Genomic DNA, 20,338 nt, shown 5'->3' with positions numbered 1-20,338 from the left:
CCAGAGTTTGTCACATCGTGTTAAGACCTTCAGAGGTTTCTCTCCGGTTATTTTAATTTTGCTATTTTGGTTTTACAAGCAGACAAAGAGCAGCGGCGACCAGTCCTGCCTCTAAGTGTGTCCCTGCAGTAACCAGTCTCATCTAATGTCGCAGCATTCAAGGTGTTCACGGTGTCGGGACACCTGGACTCATTTCTAGTCCAGCCAGCAGTAAAACCCCTTCGCCACAGCCCTACTCCGTTTACTGCTGCTTGTTTTCTCTCTGTGTCAGTTCGATCGCTCCGCCGCTGATCGGCTCCGGAAAAGTCCGGTGTTCACACCGGTAAGTGTTGAATAAACGGACGTTCGCGTCAGAGCGGGTTGTCCGTGTTAGAGCTGCGGCGAGGTCACGCGACCTTTGTGCAGTGGAATCATCGGACCGAACAAAGGGTCGTCAAGGCTCCAGTTACCTTGACGGAGCGAGTGTGATGGAGCCTTGTGTGTGCGTGTTTGCTTTTCCAGTGAATTCACTGAATTCAAACTCTAATACAGTCTGCAGGACACACTGATCCTCCCAGTCTACTGTTTTAGAGCTCACACACATCAACAGACACAGGGAACAACACAATAAATAATGCTATCGGATGTCAAAACGTTCCTCCTGAGGTTTAATGCCTCTCAGTTGATTTTTCGTGATTTTTTTCGCAGCCGTTTCACCGACATCCGCGGCCCCTCCGTGTCCTTTATCCGTCAGCAGCACACGGGGAAAACCAGCGTGAACCTGCCTGGGATCGGTGTGCGGCGATGAAGCCAACTAAGACGGATTGAAGGCGTCCCGGGTAACACGGGTCAGGTTCACGGGCTGCGGCGAGCCTCCGGCCTCAGGTCTGAAGCGTGTTACCTACAGTATGGAATTGGTCCGCTTACGCCGCGTGTTCCCCCGCCTGTCTAAACGGATGTTTCTGCTCTTTGGCTCTGAACGCTGTGGCACCGCTCTGGTCCCGTTCTGCGCCCGCGCCGCACGTTCGACAGCTCGTACCGTCGTCGTCTCTGCGTGTTTTCGTGACACGTAGACGGAGGTGGAAGAAGCACTCAAGGCGTTTTACTCGATCAAAGTGGAAATCGCAGGGTGTGGAAACACTGGGTCACAAAGTATGAGCATCAAAATACAGTCAACAGTACCAACAGCAGAAGGGCTCGCTGGGCAGAACGGCCCATTTCAGATGAATGTAAACCACATTATTGGATTACACTCATCCCTTTATTGTTGCAGCAGGTACAGGTGGGGCTAAATTCAACGACTTCCTATGTAACTAGGCAGCTGATGAGTTACAACCTGGCGCTGAATGAAGTTTTACCCGGAGCTGTGTGTGTGTCATTGGTCTGGTTCTGCATGGTAACCAGCAGGTGACCGTAGCGGTATAAAAAGTCCAGTATTCCCCTCTGAAAGGTCGAGGAGCATAAAGCGTCAGAAAATGGCAGTAGGTCAGTGCAGCACTCTAGTAACTTTACTTAGTTACTCTCCACCGTCGCACACAGGGAAACATGTTGTTGATGTGGCGTCATTGGCTCTGTGGCGGGCTGTGACTGAGCTCCTCCTCGGCTTCAGGCCCAGAATCTGTTTCGCCGCTGTGATTCGTTTACCTACTGAGCCACACAGATCCTGAACCTGTGTGGGTCAGTCTCAGTCGTCTGTCCTGTTGCTCCCTCTGCTGTTCGCTGTACCACACTGCACTGGTGTAGTTGTTTATATACCCCTGAAAATATATATACACATTCACACAAATAGGATTTTATTTAAAAAAAAAAAAAAAAGTAGTGACACCAGCACCAAAACATCTGTACAGCTGTGACCACACCGTTCGTTCAATGGATTTGGTATTTTGGAAAGTTTTACTTCTATAGGACAAAACTATGTACAATGTCTTTGTAACTCAAACAAGATGGAGAACAAGCAAACAGTGACTCCGTACGTAAACGTTTCTGTAAAAAAACGACACGCACAGACTCAGGTCTCGCAGAGAGATGATCCAGCACCGTCAACAGTTTGTCATTTTTATTTAGTCAGAGTTACATTAACTTCATATTAACGTGAAGTCAATTTTCTGACACACGGTACATGATGAATTTCCCCGGTCCATCATCAACTGCAGGATGTCCGAGCGTCACTGAATGCACCACAGATTTTTTTCAACAGACGCCAATTTGACTTTGACAGTAAAATAAAGTTGAGTGCGTCAGTTCATTCTTGACTTTAGAGAAGTAGCTGTTTGACAATATAATCCTGACTCAAGGTCTACTTACGTACTAGCTTTTCCTGACCTTTCAACTGAGCCCACCACATGTACTTGGGTAGATGTGGCTGAAAGCTCCAGAAAGCGCCTGTAAGTGAACCTTGAGTCTAAATTATTCCGTCAGGCTAAAATACTGTTGACTAAATGTTGACTGCGAAAGCCAAAGTCTTTCATCCAACACAGAACCTGAAGTAGAGACCACAGCTCCACCAGCAGGCCGAGAGGGGCCACTACAGGCTGGGAGTCATTTTATTTCTGTCCGGTCACTGAAGGCCTCGCTACATGGGCAGCTTCCTGCGGTCCTTCACCGCGTTCCTCTTCCTCTTCTTGCTCAGGAAGTTCTCCAGTTTGCCGCTCTTCTTCAGCTCCTGGTATTTTTCAGCCAGCTGCAACTTCTTCTGCTCAGCTGGAAAAACAAAAGAAAAAGTTGTTTAAGTTGAGCCTTACAAAATGAAACATCTTGGAATTTGACACTGAAACACACTCAGTGAAATGATGCCGTTCAGGAAGGTTTTCAGGTCCCTGACTTCTGTGAGACTTAGTGAAATAAAAGGGCTAAAAAGTTTTCATTGATTTCATCAGGTTTCATTTCTTATTCATCTACTTGCGTCTATATTTTTAAGAGTCATAGAGTCACTAGGGACATTTTTTCATTTTTACAGGATCTAAAAGAAAATAAAGAATAATTCAGACCATTTTCGAGAAACAAAGCATCTCAAGATGTTCTCCATTTATCAATTATTCTGCTTGTTATCATTATTTCCATCATCCTCTCAGCGGTTCTTGCTCTTGTATCTGCAGGTGTATCGATAACATACAGATACAAGCGTAGTCTCTCCCATCCTGCCTCCACTGTTCGCCGCTTTTTCTCTGTTTTCGTGTGAACCACATTTAACACATTTTGCCTTGTTCCAATACAGAAAATTTTATTTAAAAAAAAAAAAAAAAAAAAAACCCCATCAGACTTTTTGGCGCATTTTTCCCCTTTTACTCCAAATTTAGTTGGAATGTGATTCATTTTATTTCACGGAGGTCTGTCCAATAAAAGGCAGGGCTGCAACTAAGGATTATTTTCATTATCCATTAATCTTTTCAAATTATTTTAATAATCTTTTAGTATTTAATAAGTCAGAAAATAGAGAAAACTGTACGTTGGAGTTTCCCAACGTACAGTTTTCTCTATTTTCTCTATTTTCCTAAGTGCCGTCTTCACACGACATGTTTCGTCCGATCGAATCAAGTCGGTTCAGAGTGACAGAAATTTTAACAGTGGACAGGCTGAAAGCCGAAAAATATTCCGAATTTTTGCTTCATAAATGACTCGAACTCTGAATGGACGATCAGAGCTGCTGCTGAACTCCACTAATTTATTCATCAACTCATTTCAGATCTGACTGAAATGAAAACCTTAAACGCATCTTTGAAAACAAACAGTCCAACAGTCAGAGAAGCAGCCGAGGGAAACCAGACATTCAGTCTGAACTCGTGCTCACATTTCTTGAGGAAGAAGGGTCCTGCGCCCTGATTGGCTCGCTCTCTCTGCTGCCTCTTGAACTGCAGCTCTCTCTCTCTCTGCTGCTCTCGGCTCTTCCTCGCTCGCTCCTGGTTCTCCTGCGGAAAGTCACAGGTCACACATTTCAAAGCGACGCCCTCCACGTGCAGGCGTCGCACTGTGCACAGGAAGCCTGAAGGTCAAATGTCTAATTTCCCCCGCTCGCATTTGATGGCGGTTCAGTCGCCCTGTTTTCTGATCCCCCGTTTGTGCTGTTAAAGGAAACTCAACGTTAAACTTCCTACAACATTAAAAGTCTTTCAGCTCTTCTGAGGCACTGTCCCTCTCTCTTACTGTGAAAAACCTGCAGGAAGCGCTGAACTTCAGAATGGGGACAAATCCAATGAATCAGACACGAGTCTGTTTTTGATGGAGCTGATGTTGTGGACACTTGGGACCAGAATTTGTTTGATCTGGTCCCGGCACCCAGTCTGATCTGAGAGCTGGAAAGTACCTGAAAACTCTGAGCTACAAAACCAAACAGCAGCCGAACTGAAAGGTAAAACTCATTTTTACTCAATGATAATCAATAATCAGTTTCTCTTTGGTGTCGGTTTTGTACTCGTGTATTGATCCGCTCGAACTCTAATTACCCATGAGAAGAAACCTGCAGTTCTGCCCGGCGGACGTGAGGTTTTGGTAACTAATGACGATAGTGGGGGGGCGGGCACTAAAAACAGCTCGCTCCAGAGGACGGAGGAGATCTTAGTTTGAGTGACAGCTCCCGTGTGTCCCGAGCGTCAGACTGAAGCAGTGTGCTGTGTCTGACGGCGGCTGGGACTCACCATCCTCTTCAGGAGGAACTGCAGTTTCTCCTTCCTCTGGTTGCTCTTCTTCGTCCTCTTCAGCTGCTTCTGGACGACCTGCAGACAAACAAACACCACGACAACGTTCATTTTCAGTCCAACATCAGCCTCGACAACAGCTTGCGGCCGATTTTTACTGAAACTCCTCGCTGGAGATTCAGGCCACTGTCAGGACCCAACCGGTCGCCTGCCTCTGGAAATCGGTCCCATTACAAGTCTCACCTCTTTCTCCTTCTGTTTGATGTCATTAATGAATTTATACGTCTTCTCGAAAATCTCAGGTTTGTATTCTCCGGACAGGTCGTCAAACCGAGGATCTCTCAACATCTAGAGGAGGAAGCGAAACAACAAGAAAAGGCCAGAGGGAGAAACAGAACCATTTAAAGGATTTCACTGGGGCAGAACAGAGGATTCTTGTTGTAAACACGGACTCAGTTCTACGGGTTTTCTTCACTCACCGGTTTCCTGACGGGGACGACCTGACGGAGGAACGGTGCTGGTTTCTTGGCTGAGATCTCCATCGGTCTGAAGTCACACACACACACGCACACGGTAGAAACCCATGAATTATGCGTAAAACTTGAGAGCAGGTAGTGTAGCGCAGGCTGACGCCGCTCACCTGTTCTTGTTCAGTCGTTTCTTCTTGCCGGTCTCACGGCTCTTGTTGCTGCCGTAGGCGACCTCGTTGTAAACTTTGGTTCCCACTTTGTTCTGCAGCTTCATGATGTCCTCAAAGGACATGTTGGACAGTTCTGCGGAGGAAACAGCCGATGTTACTGTAGGCCGTTTAAATCCGTCAGAAACTCGCTCTGATATTTACCAGGCTGTGTTTTCGGGATCCACGCTGTTTTTCACGTGACTAGATCCCGATGTTGTGACTAATTTCTATAACTCCTACCTCAGTCCGGTCGTTTCCTCTCTCACTTGAACATGAGCACAGACAAACGAGTATTTGCTGGGGACATAACTGGATCCGTCAGTAGCAGGGTGCTGAAGACCCTTGAAGAAAACTTTTAAACCACAATGAATCACGCGCCTGACGGAGGCAGCCGAAGGACCGAGTGGCCTACTTTCTGGTGGCTCTGCCAGCTTGAGTACTTGTGCGGTAGGAAGGTTCGTGGTTTCACTTTCTATGGTTTGTACATGAGCTGCTGTGATTCTCTCTAGTTTTTTTGACATTTGTATAGGTTTTATATTCAATGCTTTACCCGTCTCTGTGATTCTGTGACATTCATGGTTAATCTTTCACTGGTTACTGGTTAATCCAATCTGACCATCAACCCGTCCTGCTCATTGCTTTACAGCACTGGCGGCAACGGTTGAGTCCAGGCAGGCAAATCAAACTGAACGGTACATTTCCGAACAGGTGACAACTTTTGGATCACGTCCTGGTTCAGATCTTCATCTCTCCACCCTCCAACGTGCAGTAACACGGCGAAACGTCCATTTTAACCACATCAAAGTAGAAGCGGCTTTAACGCCGTGCAGCTTCAGAAAACTCACCTTTTTTAATGTCTTCTCTCGTCTGGATCTCACTGCTGCCACCGACAACCTCTGGGTCTTCATCATCATCCTCCTCCTCCTCACTGCCACCTTCTTCTTCTTCATCTCCCTCCTCTTCTTCACCCTCATCAGACTCTTCCTCATCGCCACCAGACTCTTCCTCATCGCCATCATCAGACCCATCCACCTCCTGGTCGCCGAACTCCTCCTCTTCCTCTCCCTCCTCAGTCCATCCTCCTCCTCCTCCTCTCTCAGTGAGCAGTGCAAAATTCTTCTCCACGTCGGAGCCTTCGTCGTCGCTGCTGACCGCTGTCCGCGCCGTCTCCCCCAGCGCCCGCCGCTGCTTGTCTTTCCCCTTCATCTTGGTTTTTGTGTGGCTCAGCTGTGGGAAAATAAATGAGGAAGCGTTAGAACTGACGCCGGTCCAGGAGAGGAGGGTAAACAGGTCACCACCTTCCTGAATCGGATGAATGTTGAAAATACAGACCCAACAAAATGAGGGCAGGTGAGCTTCAGGGGAATTCAGGTAAAAGACCTACTCCGCCAATGTGCAGGTAAATTCTGACAGACTTAACAGCACGTAAAATCCAGGAAGCCTGGGCGGATTAGCCTCCCAGGGGGCCACGGGGGGCATGGATCTGTTGCCTTGCCTTGACCATTATGGCTACCGGGGGCCTATCTCACATTTGTTAAGCAAAAAAAGACAAAACTTGCAGCTGCTACCAGCCTCTCACATGTGAATATTTACTAGTTGTCTAGTTCTCTGTGACAGTGGACTCAACATTTTTGTGTTTTCGACTGTTGGTCAGACAACAAAAGCAATTAGAATGTGCTACCTGGGGCTTCAGGGTATAATGACGGACACTGAAGAACCAATCGATTATTAAAGAACATAGCTGTCAGATGTATCAATAATGAAAACAGTTGTTGGTTGCAGCTTTACCGCTGTGTGATGGAATAATGCGACCTCGTACTATCTGTGTGTTAGTTACTTGACACACGGAAAACGTAATGTGATTAATACTGTAAAATGATAATAGTAATTAACATAATGTGATTTATCACATTATGCAGCCTGAAATGATATGGAATGAAGCTGGGGCTTTAGGGGCCCCCTGGGGTCTGGGGCCTCAGGGCAGCAATGCGGCTTCCCGCCGCCACTGGCAGCACCGAGCGCGATGAAGCAGAACAACACAGCCTCTCTCACCGACGCAAGCGAGGAAGACTACAGCGCCATCTTGGATTTGAAATGAGTCGTATTAAGTTTGATACATTTCCCCTGCCCTCCGTCGGTGTTGACTTAAGCTTTTAATATTTCACGATCACCTGACATCAGCACAAGTTCTCCCGAACCGTTACTGACAAGTTCAACTGTCCTCTGAGGGGTTTGTATTTTCAACCTACGTCCGATAAGCATCTTTATTGGCACAATGTCTGAAGCGACCGTTTCACTGATTCAGGGCTGCTAACCCGCTCGTCAGCTAACTAGCCAGTAGTGCTAATGGTCGGTTATCTATAAATTTACAGTCCCCGAATTAAGTTTAAGCACATAAGGTGTCTTCTGTTGGGGGGGCGGTTACTAACGGTAAACCTGACACTTTTTGATGCAAACTAATACCAATGACCGCAGTTCTCCGTAGTGCAAGGAATTGTAGACCAAACTCCATGCAAAAAAATATCATTTCGACAATTCCCACATTATTAGCTTATTATAAATGCAGCCTATCGTTTGACTAGGCATATTTTAGATAACGATGAGGGCTACACTTGGGGTCGGGCTATATCGAGGGATGATACAATTTTCGATAACCGTGTTTCTTTGTTAGCTGGTGTCTTACTAACATTGTTTACCCGTTGTAAGCGGTGTCAACTTGCGTGAAAAGTTATTTTTTTGGGAGTGTTGTGGTTTTCTGCGATTAATTTTTTCGCCGAACTAACAATTAGATCGTAAGTAAAAGCGGAGGTACACATTGGGAGTTTTATCAACAATATCCCGTCGCTGAAAAGCAAAGAAGTTTTGAAAACGGCAGATTTTCGATTCAGTCCTCAGCTGCGAGGCATCGGAAACCCGGTGATCGGGAGATACCTGGCGTGTCTTCCGCAAAGCTTCGTTCCAGACTCACTCATCGGCGGTTGAGATAAAATAAAGGTTTATATACCTGGATGTCAAATCGCTGTTAAAGTCCTGTTTAGCAGAGCTCCATTATGCACGTGTGTCCATGGCTGCAAGTGTCATTTCAGCGAGATAAACAAATTCCTTCCGGTTTCAAAATAAAAGTGTCAATGGCGTCTTCGACGGTTTTGGACAATAGAAAGGAGCAACTGTGTTACCGAAAAACCGTTCATTATATCCAGACACAGTTTTATCGTTGTCCCGCGCCCGGTTTGGCTGTATTTCCTCCCCCAGTGGGTGTTTTTCTACACCGTTGTATTTTGTAGGCCAAAATGCTCGCCAAAACGACTTCCTCCCGGGGGCAGGCTGACGTGCGCGGTGCTGCCCTCTGCTGGTCGCCGTATACATGTCGTTTGCGTTCAGCCGACGCGTGAACGAGCCCACGCCTACAGCCAGAGTCATGAAGAACTAACTTCAGAGACCAGAGGACCAAGGAGTCCCGCAGCAGATGGTCTGGACCCCGCGGAGCCCCGATCTCAGCATCGTGGAGTCAGTCTGGGACCACGACAAGAGACAGAAGACACTGAGACCAAGAACCGTGGCAGGTTCTCCGAGATGCTGGAACCACCTACCTGCCGACAACCTGTAAAACTGCGGGCAGGTGCACCGAGGAGAACTGGTGCTGGTTTAAAAGCAAAGGGGGGCCTCAGCGAATACGGGTCTGATTTAGGTTTTCTCTCTTTAGTGCGCTTTGGATGACGTTCGCTGAGAAACGAAAACTGTCCGTCGTGTTACCGGTGAAAGCGTCCTCACGTCGGCAGCGCGGGACAAGGAATGACCCGATAGTTTCCTTCGGCTCCGGCGCGTTTGGTCCTCGTTCGTCCGTGTGATGACAGACCCTCTGTTTTCTGAGGAGACGCGGCAAGACCAGCACGCGGAAGGCAACCGACCTCATTCGAGCGCAGGGTCGGTCACTCTGACGCGCGGCGAGGCGCGTGAAACGCTCCCACGGCAGGCGGGCTGTCGACTGAAGAATCTGCGGCAAGACCCGAGTCAGGACTTGTGTGTGTGTGTGTGTGTGTGTGTGTGTGTGTGTGTGTGTGTGCGCGCGCGTGTGTGCGCGTGTGTCCTGCACCTGCCTGGAAAGACGGAACAGCGCGGTGTTTCCTCGGTCGCCTGTCCTGTAGAATACGTTTCGTTTGTCCTGAATGAGCTGAAATGTGCAACAAGTGCGCGTCTGGTCCCCAAAGTCTAACAAGTTGCACATGAACCCGGATATAAAACGAGTTTATCTTTGGAACTAAAAGAGGTTCATGGCTCTGTGACCTGAAGCTACAGTAGACACACACACACACACACACACACACACACACACACACACATATATATATATATATATATATATATATATATATATATATATATATATATATATATATATATATATATATATACACACATATGTCTACACCTTTACTGTGGTATCATTTTAGTGTCTTTGGTTGTTGTGGGCAGTGCTGCACATCAGCGAACAGGACTGTTGTATTTCATTATTGGAATTTAATGTGAATTTTATTTTAGTTTATGTTTTTTGCGTCACTATGACAACGCTTCTTGGTCGGTCCGGTGCTTATTTGCTCCATCAACAGAAAAAAGATTGATTAAGTTTAGGTTTAGTTAATCAATAGTTAAGGTTTAGTTAATCAACAGTTAAGGTTTGGTTAATCAATAGTTAAGGTTTGGTTCAATAGAGGGCAGATTTAACTTTTTGTAGTCATTTTCCATTAGGATCCGGATGAGCAGGTACATCTTCGGCGCAGGTTTGTGCCTGGCGATGAGGGAGGGGGTCGACACACACACACACACACACACACACACACACACACACACACACACACACACACACGCATTCTCTCTAACGGGAGGAACGAGGAGGAGTTTATTCCCGTTGCCAAGGGGATCCCGGGGAACAGCTTCGTCAAGTTGGACATTTTAAGACCGCAATATTGATGAATCGTCCTTCAGAATAAAAGCGGGTAAAAGTTGATCATCACTCTCAGTTAAACAACCACAGTTTTAAAAAAAAGGAAACCCAAACTTAAGGCAAAAGAAACATGTTCATTTTCAAACAGTATCCGAATTTAAGGTCCGCCATGATTTCTCTCTTTTTATTGGAACAAAACCATCATTATTGCATACATATTTTATTACAATATTTTACTTATTTACCTCCAATATTTTCTTCTGAACACAAACTCATGATCGTCAGTCATTTCTTTTAAGACCTCATTAAGATAAAAAACTTTTTTTTTCATCATATATCATTTGTTGTGTGTCCAAGTTCCATGTTGGATTAAATTTGCGTCCTGTTTTGATTTTTTTTTTTTTTTTTTGAATACTTAACCAAGTGTGTTATGTGTAGGCTGTCAATGACAGAAAAAAAATCCAAATTGCATCAACAGTAGAAACTCCCCAAATTTTCACAATATGAAAATATAAATATCCACTGAGTAAGTGACCCACAAATCCTCCATCTTAGACAACAAAATGCATAGTTTGTAACTGAGCTGTTAAACTCCTTGGTGATTGGGGCTTTAAATTCTTAAATGAGGTAGATTTAAGATGCACTTTCCCGTAACTTGTGAAACATTGAAAACTGAGAAATTAAGTTCGGACCACGTCTTTAAGAGACGTGTAAATACACAGATAGTTTCAATTCAAATCAACTGAATATTTTGTCTATCTGTGTGTCTTTTTGTGTCACTAAAGGGACCCTCGCTGAATTTATTACAGCCGCATCCTCACGTGACCTCCTCCAAGCTGAGGTCACCTTGGGGTCAGTTGAGTTACCAGCATCCGCAGTGAGTCATTCGAGTGTAAAGCTGCAGACACGCTCACGTCAGAACTTCTCCTGGTTTAGTAGATAGGCCGGTTTTATTGGTTCTGTCAAAAAAAAAGTCAGAATACTCATTTTCTTTCTTTCTTTCTTTGTTTTTAACCATGTAGCCCAGCGGCTTTAATTCTCGCCCTAATTGGAAACAACTTGACATTTAATTTCACTTCATTCAATTCAATCCAACTTTATTCATATAGCGCCAATAGTAACAGAGGTTCATCTCAGGCCACGTGTCCTGTAGAGCAGGTCTGGACCGGACTCAGAGACCCAACATTACCCCCCATGATCAAGCACCGGGCGACAGCAGCCAAGGAAAACGTCCCTCTAACGGGTAGGAACCATTGAACAGAACCCGGGTCATGGTGACGGCCCTCGTTCATTTTGCAGTTCTTGCTACTGATTCATTATTAATAACTTTGGATTATTTGTGGTGAACGATCTCCTCGTCGTGCTCGACAGTTCTTACATGTAGGCGGTGTGCTGCCTGCGGGGTGTGCGGAGGTCTGGAGCCGCTTTTATTCTGAAAGACCCCGCAGGAAGTCGTCCTCCTCGCCGCGGCTGCTGAGCGGTCTCCGGCGATTGGATGGTCGCGAGCCAGACGCGCTCGCCGCTCAGACTGATCCTGGATGCGGAGCAGGATCCCGGCTCGGCAGGAGAGCCGCCCCAGCGCCGCCCGACGCGCTCCGTTTTTCCGCTCCCGTCGTCGAAACTACCGCACCCGTGACTTTAGAAGCCCCGTTTTCCCGCAGCCTCAATGCCGAGCCTCTCCGAGACCACCACCCCTCCTTCTTCTTCTTCTCCCCAGAGGGACCGGGCAGGAGACGGGTAGAGAGGCCCTGCCGCAACAGGTCGAGGTCCAGGGCGAGACCGGCTGGAAGAGGAAGAGGAGACGCCTCATCTGATGCGAACAGAGCGGACGGAGGAGCCGGACCGGGAGGATGGTTTGACGGGGGGACGGGTTCAGCCGCAGTCTGGATGCGACAGAGCGGAGAACCGCCAGCATGATGCCGGTGAGTGTAGAGCCGCTCGGTGAATGGACACATCGCGTTGCTGCTCTCCGTCCGGTCATACGGGGGGTCTCGTCTGTAACTGTCCGCGAGAAACCGGCACCGTCCTCGGGGCCAGTGACCGAAGCGTGTTGTGATTTTCAGTCATTTCCGCGGTGCTACCAGAACAGACCCCCTCGATTCTACACATTTCCAGCCCTTAACCTCCGCACTTTAAGTTTCAGGTGAAATGTCGACGGAAGAACTGTCTTACATGGATCAAATGCCCCGATACGGGCCTGCACGGGCCGGATTCTGCACTTCCAGTGCTGATTTCAGGTTTCGGTTTTTTGGTTTTAATCCCCGTCTGAACTGAATCCATCGAATGGAGTTCCGGTCCGTGTTAAATTAAGGGCTGTGTGCAGATTAAGCTGCGATTAATGCACCTTTAACCTTCTGGGGAGACGCTTCTGGGCTTGTGTAGTCACGGACTGCGGTGTGACCAGTTTCTGCGCTGGCTCCAGGTCTGTAGCTGATGGCCTGAGGTCGGTTCTTCGGATTTTTTCTTCTCTTTTCTTAGAAATTTAGGAGCCGAGGGAGACTTTGCATTGTACAGTTTTGTTAGACACATATTTTATCAGATGATTCCAGTTTTTTTTCCTACTTGTTTAAACTTGGGGAACTTAAATTTGACAGCATTTAGGAGAAATAAATAAATGTAGACAGTATCGGTCTCTGCTTAGCTTTAAAACTGCATTTGCACCTTTTATGTTCAGGAATAAAATGTACAGAAAATATAACTTAAAAAAAACTTAGCTGAACAAATGAAAGAAGAAGGCATGAGTGGGTGCACCGGGGAACCGCGACCCCAGACATCAGTATTTCTAAAATCCTGTCTACGGACTTGTGTAGTTTGCACCTCTCACGAATAATCGAAAGCTTAATTTCTAGGATTTTAGCTCAGTAAAACCCTAAAAAACTTTATACTCAGTGGCTGGAACATGAGTGTAGCCGTTTGGCTTTTGATCTAATCGACCCAGTCGCCCTCCTGCCGCTCTCCCGGCACGTTGGTAGCGTTACACCTCTGCTCCTGCTGCCACTGGTAACAGGCCCGTCGGCTTTGACGCTGCTCTGCGGCCGTTAGAAGGTGCACACACACACACACACACACAAAAGAAAAATCTGCCAAACGGAAGAGACTTAAACCGTGTAACACACTTCCCACAAATTGCAACGGGAAAAAGCAGAGGACGAGTCCCGGATCCATGCGATGCCCCGTGTGTTCCCAGAATCCCAACGGTAACAGAGACAGATTGTGGACGTATGACAAGAGATATGATGTGACATAAATAAGGGGCCAACACGACAAAAGGAACAGGTCCGAGTGGGAAATTTAGCCCAACGCAGTCAAAGAAAACGTTACAACAACTAAACCTTCCTAACGAACATTAAGGCGAGATCACAAAATAAAGACAACCGGCAGCCCACATAAACTACGCTTCCCGAATCAGTGACATTACAGGAGGTCAGAGGTCGGACGGGTCAAATGTTCCTCTGAGTGACCCCAGGTGGCACGAGATAAAAATCTGAGAGGAGAAGGGAAACGGTTCTCAGGTTTCTGTTTGTGACCCGCAGCAGTGAAACACAGCAGACCCTCCTCGTCACGGCCGGACGCTCTGAGATCAGCTCCGGTTATATCACCACTCATAACGGAACAGCACCATTGTACCATTGTGTTCACTTTGAATGGAGGCCCTCTCCTCGTTGACCTTTTCCTCCGCTTCTGACCAGTCTGACCTTTTGGGCTTTAGTCCCGGTGGATCAGAGTGACGTCCTGGTCTGTATCTGGACCTTTGTCGCACCCCTCTCTCTTCCCTGGTCTGTTCTGTCTCTCCCTGCCGAGAGTCTCTAACGATGCCAAACATTTTATAATACCGATCGGCGACTATCTCGATGATCAAATAATTGTTTCCGCCATTCATTTTGTAAAAGTGGCAGAATTTGCTGGTGTTCTTCTTTAAATATTAAACTAAATATCTTTAGTTTCTGGACTTTTGTCAGACAAAATAAAGATGAAGATGTTACCTGAGGGTTCGGGACTAATTTTTTCTTTCTTTTTACTATTTTCTTACATTTAATGGAGCAAATGATTAATTTATTAATCAAGAAAATAACTGACAGAAGTAACCATGATGGCGGTCCTAGTCATTTAAACTTCTGCTTGCAGTTTTTATTAGTGGTTTATTTTAGTGAACTCAAAGACCTTCCACGTTTGTCCAGACCCAGTGAACTGATGCGTTCTCCTCCTTCACTGCCGAGTCAAACAGGAAACGCAAATAAAACTATCGCGGAACTGCGATGAAATATTTAAATCACAAAAAAAGGACCCAGTTGTATTTTCCAGTGACGAGCAGAGCTGCTGAAGTAAAAGGTGACAGGAGCTGCATTTAAAACTGAGCCCGAGGTCACGGCGTCTTGTCTGGGTCAGCGGTCTGAGCGGCTCGGTCACACCGACAGTTACGACGGCAGAGTTTCAGGAAGTAAAATCATTTGAGTAGAATCGTTTGTGATCGCAGGAATTACACACGGCAGCGAAGCAAATCTGCGGAGGTGTGAACTTGCCAGTGGAGGCAAAATGGCTTAAACATCTTCAAAGTCAGTGCGTTTCAGCTGCAGAGATCTGCTGCTGTGGTCAGTTACCTTCCCCTTGTGTGTTAAATAATAAAAGAGACAGGAACATGATGAGGAGGAGGAGGAGGAAGGTCTTTTTGAGGAAGGAGCACGACGAGGGAGAAGTGAACTTCTCTCACCAGCATCAGTGTTTACAGACGTTTTTATCGTTACTCAGACAGGAAACTCTACCTTCCGCAGAATGATTTCCATGCCGTTCGCTTCGGGCAGAGTTTTTCCGACAGAAAAACCGAATTACTCACAAACCCGACGGCGTTGCAGATCTGTGAGTGTGTGTGTGAGTGTGTGTGTGTGTGTGTGCGTGTCCTTCAGTTTGAGAGCCTGCGTGGTTTTCAGACCTGCTCGTGACTCGAACGGCAGAACGATTTCCCTAAATGTTTCACACAGGCTTCCTTTAAAATGCAGCACACCCTGATGGTTACACTGCGTCCTCATCGTCTTCCAGGCAGGGCTCCGCGCAGCTCGCCGTGCTGCCTAGTAACTGTTGCCACAGTGACCAGAAACACACACACACACACACACACACGCTGTCCAAGGTCATACAGGAACACTATTATTTTAGTGTTCCTCAGGGGATGAGGAACTGAGGCAGGGAAGTTCTAACATTCGTGTTCATGTGCAATAACGGCCTGATGCTGACATTCACGCCTCAGTAAAACGAGACACTTTGTTCCAGCGTTCGCGGCGTTTGTCTCAGCACAGCCACGCTAGCAGCCCTGCAAGGCTGCACTGCTCACTTCACACCAGAAAACCGAGAGGGGGGGTTCCTGTTGCCGGAGCCTCGCTGCTTGTGGGGCTTCTCAAGGGGGTTTTTCACACCTAAAGTCAAAAAAAAGGTTTGAATGTCCCAGGCTTTCGTGCTGACGCGAAGGCGCGCGAACTACACAACCGATCTCAAAGCAGGAGTACAGATAACAAGATTTTTCCGCGTGGAGAAATCCATTGCGATACTATATTAATAAACCACGTGCAAGGTCACTGCGGGGCAGACTGCGGCAGTTCCTCGGGGTTAAATGTGATGCCTTCTTCCCCAGACATACAGCATCTCATATGAACTGGGCAGACTTCAGGGACCCTGTTTTACCGGGTCTTTATTGACTGTTGGTTCATTCTTTTTAAATGGAGACCTCTGACTCCTCAAAGTTTGTCTAAAACACACAGGAGAGCCCGAAAAACTGGCCCGTTAGTTACCATGAGCCCCGGTACAGGAAACTAGTCAAACTCCTGCTGAGAAACACCGTGTGTGTGAATTATCCTAATATATGAATTTAACAAATAGCTGGCAGCCGATCAGTAAGCGTTCCTGGTTTCAGAAGCCTCCTGTGTTGATGTTGTTGACTGTGGTAGTGTCCTGAACAGCAGGCGGGGGTTTAGGGCCATGTGTTTGGCGTGCGAGTGTGTGTGTGTGTGTGTGTGTGTGTGCACACGTCTCGTTAATCCAATACTGGTGCGTCACGTGACGGTGTCGGCCATATGGCTCCGGCTGTCCACGCCGCCTTCAAAACATTTTGGATGTGACCTGCCGCGTACCAGCTGCCACCGCGTTTCCCCGAGCAGAAATAGAACAGACCCCGGGACTGAATTAAAACATTAATCATTCATTGTACTGTGAGTTAAATTGATATTTTCCGTCAGTTCAGTCTTTGTTCTGGCCAAACTCTGGTCTGCGTGTTGCCTCCTTAACGTCAAAACAATTTTTTTCCACTTAAACTGAATAATTCCAATCGAAAAGTCACCGTTACAGATCTTAATAACGTTGATTTAATCGTGTAGACACAATTACCAATTGTTTTGCAGCTTTGTTATTGTAGCGCTAGAATTAAATTAAATTAAATTAATTCTCACTAGGGCTGGATGTTTTTTTAATACAAGTGTCAAATAATTACCTAAATTTCAGCGCAGTTGCAAAAAGCTACGCTGTTTTCTGGCATTTAATTGAACAAGAGACGCCAAAGCACTCAGATGATAAATGATGTCTAAACTCAAGAATCTCTGCAACAACTGTACCTGAAAAATAGTATAAAATTTTGCAGAATTATGATTTAAATTGCAAACTGTCCATAGAAAGAATAAGTGAAGATCACAAAATCTGAGCGGACATTGGACATCAGCTCTCAGTGCTTGACAGTTTTTGACACTTGTCGCTACGTACACGTTTCAGTCTGCACCAACAAAAGTGTCGAGGTACCATACCCTCCCCTGGTATTGAGTTTCAGTGAATTAGGTTTCTGATTAACTGAAACTTACAAGACGACAGTAACGAAATGCCAGTTGTTAATTAAAACAGAGGCATACTAGTTGACTGAGCAGTGACAGGATTAGGGTTTCGCGTGTTACAGGGTGATTGTCTTGAAGAGGCTGTTGACGTCTTTCAGACAGTCGCTGCATCATTAATTTCGTCCTTCCCGGCAGCGGGGGGTCGTGGGCTGGCTGGCGGAATTAAGCGGCGTGACGCTGTGCTAATTCCTGGCTGGATTAGGAGCTGCGGACTCAGGGTTTTAACGAGGCCTCGGCCTGCTGACTGACTGACAGACAGGTGCACTGGGACGCCCTCAGGTGCGCCTGCCTTGTACGTCTCATTGCAGCTTCCTTCCTCCCGACGAAATGACTGGCACTGGCGTTTATGACACTACGCAAATGACTGAAGCGTTCAGCCTCTGCATATGTTGTAAATAAGATGAACTTTAAGCAAAACGTAAAGGGTCGCTCCACTGATTTATTACTGGACTTCTAAAACTGGGATTTTGGAGAAACACATTTTAACCCAACGTAGTCTGGACTCCAAAAACACTGGATCCTACATTTACCATAATGCAACTGGATCGTGTCTTTCTTTACATTCCTTTTACAAATGTTTTAGCAGGTTAAACACGACAAGTCAACTGATCTTCAATGTAAAGCTTTTCAAAATAAGAGCGTTTTTGGTAGAAAATAAACTGATGTTATATTAGGCCTACATTAAGTGATAATACACAATAATACAGTAAAAGGTGAAGGTATGGTATGAGACGGAGATAAAGGAAACCACAGAAAGTGGTATGGCGAAGTCGAGTGGCTCAGTTCACTTTGCACTCAGTGTAAAACCACCTTTAGGTTAAGTCGTAGCCTCGTCCCAGACCTCCCAATCTCTGCCCGCACGTCTGATTCCTTCAGCAGTTCAAACATGTCTGCCGCTGTGCTCGTAGAGAGCTGCCGTCAGGACCTCCCCGTTTTTCAAAAAAACCAACAAACATATGAAGCGAGCCACACGACAGACTGTTGAGACAGGCTGGATTTTTAATTACTAGACTCGTTACCAAATGTCAGTTGGATTGTGAATGAGGTTTTCTTACTTCTGGAATAGAACCGGAAAGTTCTGGTTTCATGTTGGCTCTCTGTCTTATACATAGTTGGCGTATTAATATGCCAGTGTTAACATAACGACTTAAACCTGTTAGATATGTCTTTATGACCATTAACAACATGCACACAGTCAGCACATTAACATGATGCCAACTTTTGTCTCAAATCAGACTTAAAATTCTCCACATTCAAAGTGATATTTTATGTTCAGACTTTGTTGGCCTTCTAAATTAAACCACGAAGAAAAACTCCGGCAGTTAGAAATGGGGAAATATGATCATAAGAAGGGCTGCAACTAAGAATTATTTTCCTTATCAATGAATCTGCTGATCAATTTCACCATTGATTAGGCTTTTGGTCTATAAAATGTCAGAAAATAGTGAAATAGTGAAAAAAAAATCAGAATTTCCTGTTGTCCTGTGAAACATCTTAAAATATCTTGTTTTGTCTGAACAAGATTTTCAATTTACTATCACATTAGATAAAGAAAATCAGCAAATTCTCACATTTGAGAAACTGGAACTGAAGAATTTGGGCCATTTTAACTTTGAAAAGTGACTTAAAGTGATGAATCGATTGTCAAAACAGTTGCCGACGGAAGAATCGATTAATTGGCAAATCGTTTTAGCCTTAATCACAAGTGCTCACTCAGAATGCATTTGAGACTGAAAGCTTGTCTGAATACACTCTGGAAAAGACCTGGATACCAGGTCCTGTGACACCCTGTTCTGGCACTGACACCAGATCTCCCTTCTACAATACCCCAGTATAACCTGATTTTTTTTAGCACAGACGCCTCACTCAGGACATATTGAGGTCTATAACCAGCCCCGCTGACGACGGGAGGTCTCACTCCTCCTCCCTGCTGTCGTCCCGAGGGACAGACGGCCTCGCGTCCTCAGGCTGTGATTGGCTGCGGCGTTTCCGGGTCGACCTCAGTTTGGTGACTGGCGGCAGTGACCCACTTCATCTGCACGAACCTGAGGGAAGACAGGCGCGCTCCAGTTTTCCTTCAGAGCCGCATGTAGGACGGCAGGACAGCTGTTTCCCACTGACGCTGGTTCATCTCTGTCACGGCTTCATTTCCAGCCTCTGTTATTTCTTTTTACTATTTACAGTGGGGAGAATAAATGATTTCTTGTTTACTTTGATTTTCTGTTGATGGGAACATTGGTTATTTGAGCTGTAACAGCAGCATGAGAAATCTCCCATGAGCCACCTCTGCAGACCAACTAATGGGCCTTCGTGCTAAATGCCGCCCTTTTCGGATGTGGCGCTTCATCTCCGGCTACTGCAGTTGAGCAGCTCCGAGTCTGCCGCGGCTGTCTGCTAACCTTTTAGCGTGGATGTGAACCAGGACGGCGCTGACAAAGTGAACGTTACCTTAAAAAACCTTTCCCAGAGTAACTGGGACTTAAAAAGAGAAACATTCAGCGTTTAACCCAGAATGCTGTTTTAAAAACTGGCAGCCGAAAGCTTTCAGCTGGCTGTTTAAGCTCTTTGATCATGACTCTTTGTACTCGTTCCAAAGGCCCGAACAGCAAACTCTCTGCCAGATTCTTTACCGACTCCCTTCAAGTGAGTAATTTCTCAGAATTCTCAGAAATACAACAAATTAGCTCCAAATTAACCTCTCTCTAATAGTCACGCATCCAATTCCTAAATAAATTCACTTCATAATCCTTTGTCAAAATTCTGAACACATTAGAAAACAGTGACTTGAAAGAATCAACTCAAAAGATGTAGAATTAATGAGTGAGGTTCAGATCAGTCACTTTTAGCCATGCTACAGGTGTGGCTGTATGGAAGTTGGTCGGTCCACCACTTGACTGCTCCCATGACTTGGCCAGCGGCAGGTCAGAGTTTTCACTTCTTTGGTGAAATGATCTCAGAATCCAGTTTTCATTTGTCCAATACTTTACACAACTTAAAATTTTTGACAAATTACTCCATTTATCTAGTAAACTACCGTGACCCCAACCACATGGATTGGTGCAATATTTTCTGCAGACTGTCATGGTTCCCAGAAGATGAATCCTAATGACTGGTGATCCCCTGACTTCTCCTCTAGTGTCACCGTGACGTTGGCATTTGTAGCTTTGAATTAAATATCTCAACAGCTATTCTGAAGATTGCCATGAAATTTGGTTCAGACATTCACGTTCTCGCTCAGAAC

At 46.0% G+C, this 20,338-nt stretch overlaps 2 protein-coding genes across 3 annotated transcripts in view; one reads left to right on the top strand and one right to left on the bottom strand.

Annotated features, from left to right (window-relative positions):
- Nucleotides 1-2,018: 2,018 nt before the first annotated feature.
- On the bottom strand, nucleotides 2,019-8,613 carry rrp36 (ribosomal RNA processing 36). Of its 2 annotated transcripts, none has more exons than XM_040145182.1 (8): nucleotides 8,221-8,613; nucleotides 6,135-6,516; nucleotides 5,251-5,383; nucleotides 5,090-5,156; nucleotides 4,854-4,958; nucleotides 4,611-4,688; nucleotides 3,767-3,884; nucleotides 2,019-2,679 (listed from the first exon to the last, which is right to left on the bottom strand). In XM_040145182.1, exons 2-8 carry the CDS (start codon nucleotides 6,493-6,495, stop codon nucleotides 2,552-2,554), a joined length of 990 nt encoding a protein of 329 aa, XP_040001116.1. In that variant the 5' UTR covers nucleotides 6,496-6,516; nucleotides 8,221-8,613; the 3' UTR covers nucleotides 2,019-2,551. The 2 variants fall into 2 exon arrangements, with proteins under 2 accessions (XP_040001116.1, XP_040001115.1); XM_040145181.1 differs by having other exon boundaries at nucleotides 8,294-8,613.
- Nucleotides 7,394-20,338, top strand: part of LOC120799787 (apoptosis-stimulating of p53 protein 2-like) — a 31,663-nt gene continuing 18,718 nt past the window's right edge. Inside the window, exons 1-2 of the mRNA XM_040145155.1 lie at nucleotides 7,394-7,519; nucleotides 11,949-12,153. Of these exons, the coding sequence (XP_040001089.1) occupies nucleotides 12,145-12,153 (9 nt within the window). The 5' untranslated portion in view covers nucleotides 7,394-7,519; nucleotides 11,949-12,144. The remainder of the gene's footprint in view (nucleotides 7,520-11,948; nucleotides 12,154-20,338) is intronic.

Source organism: Xiphias gladius, chromosome 15, assembly GCF_016859285.1.
Source record: "Xiphias gladius isolate SHS-SW01 ecotype Sanya breed wild chromosome 15, ASM1685928v1, whole genome shotgun sequence".
NCBI classification, from domain to species: Eukaryota; Metazoa; Chordata; class Actinopteri; order Istiophoriformes; family Xiphiidae; genus Xiphias; species Xiphias gladius.
This window is presented reverse-complemented; position numbering and strand designations above follow the sequence as displayed.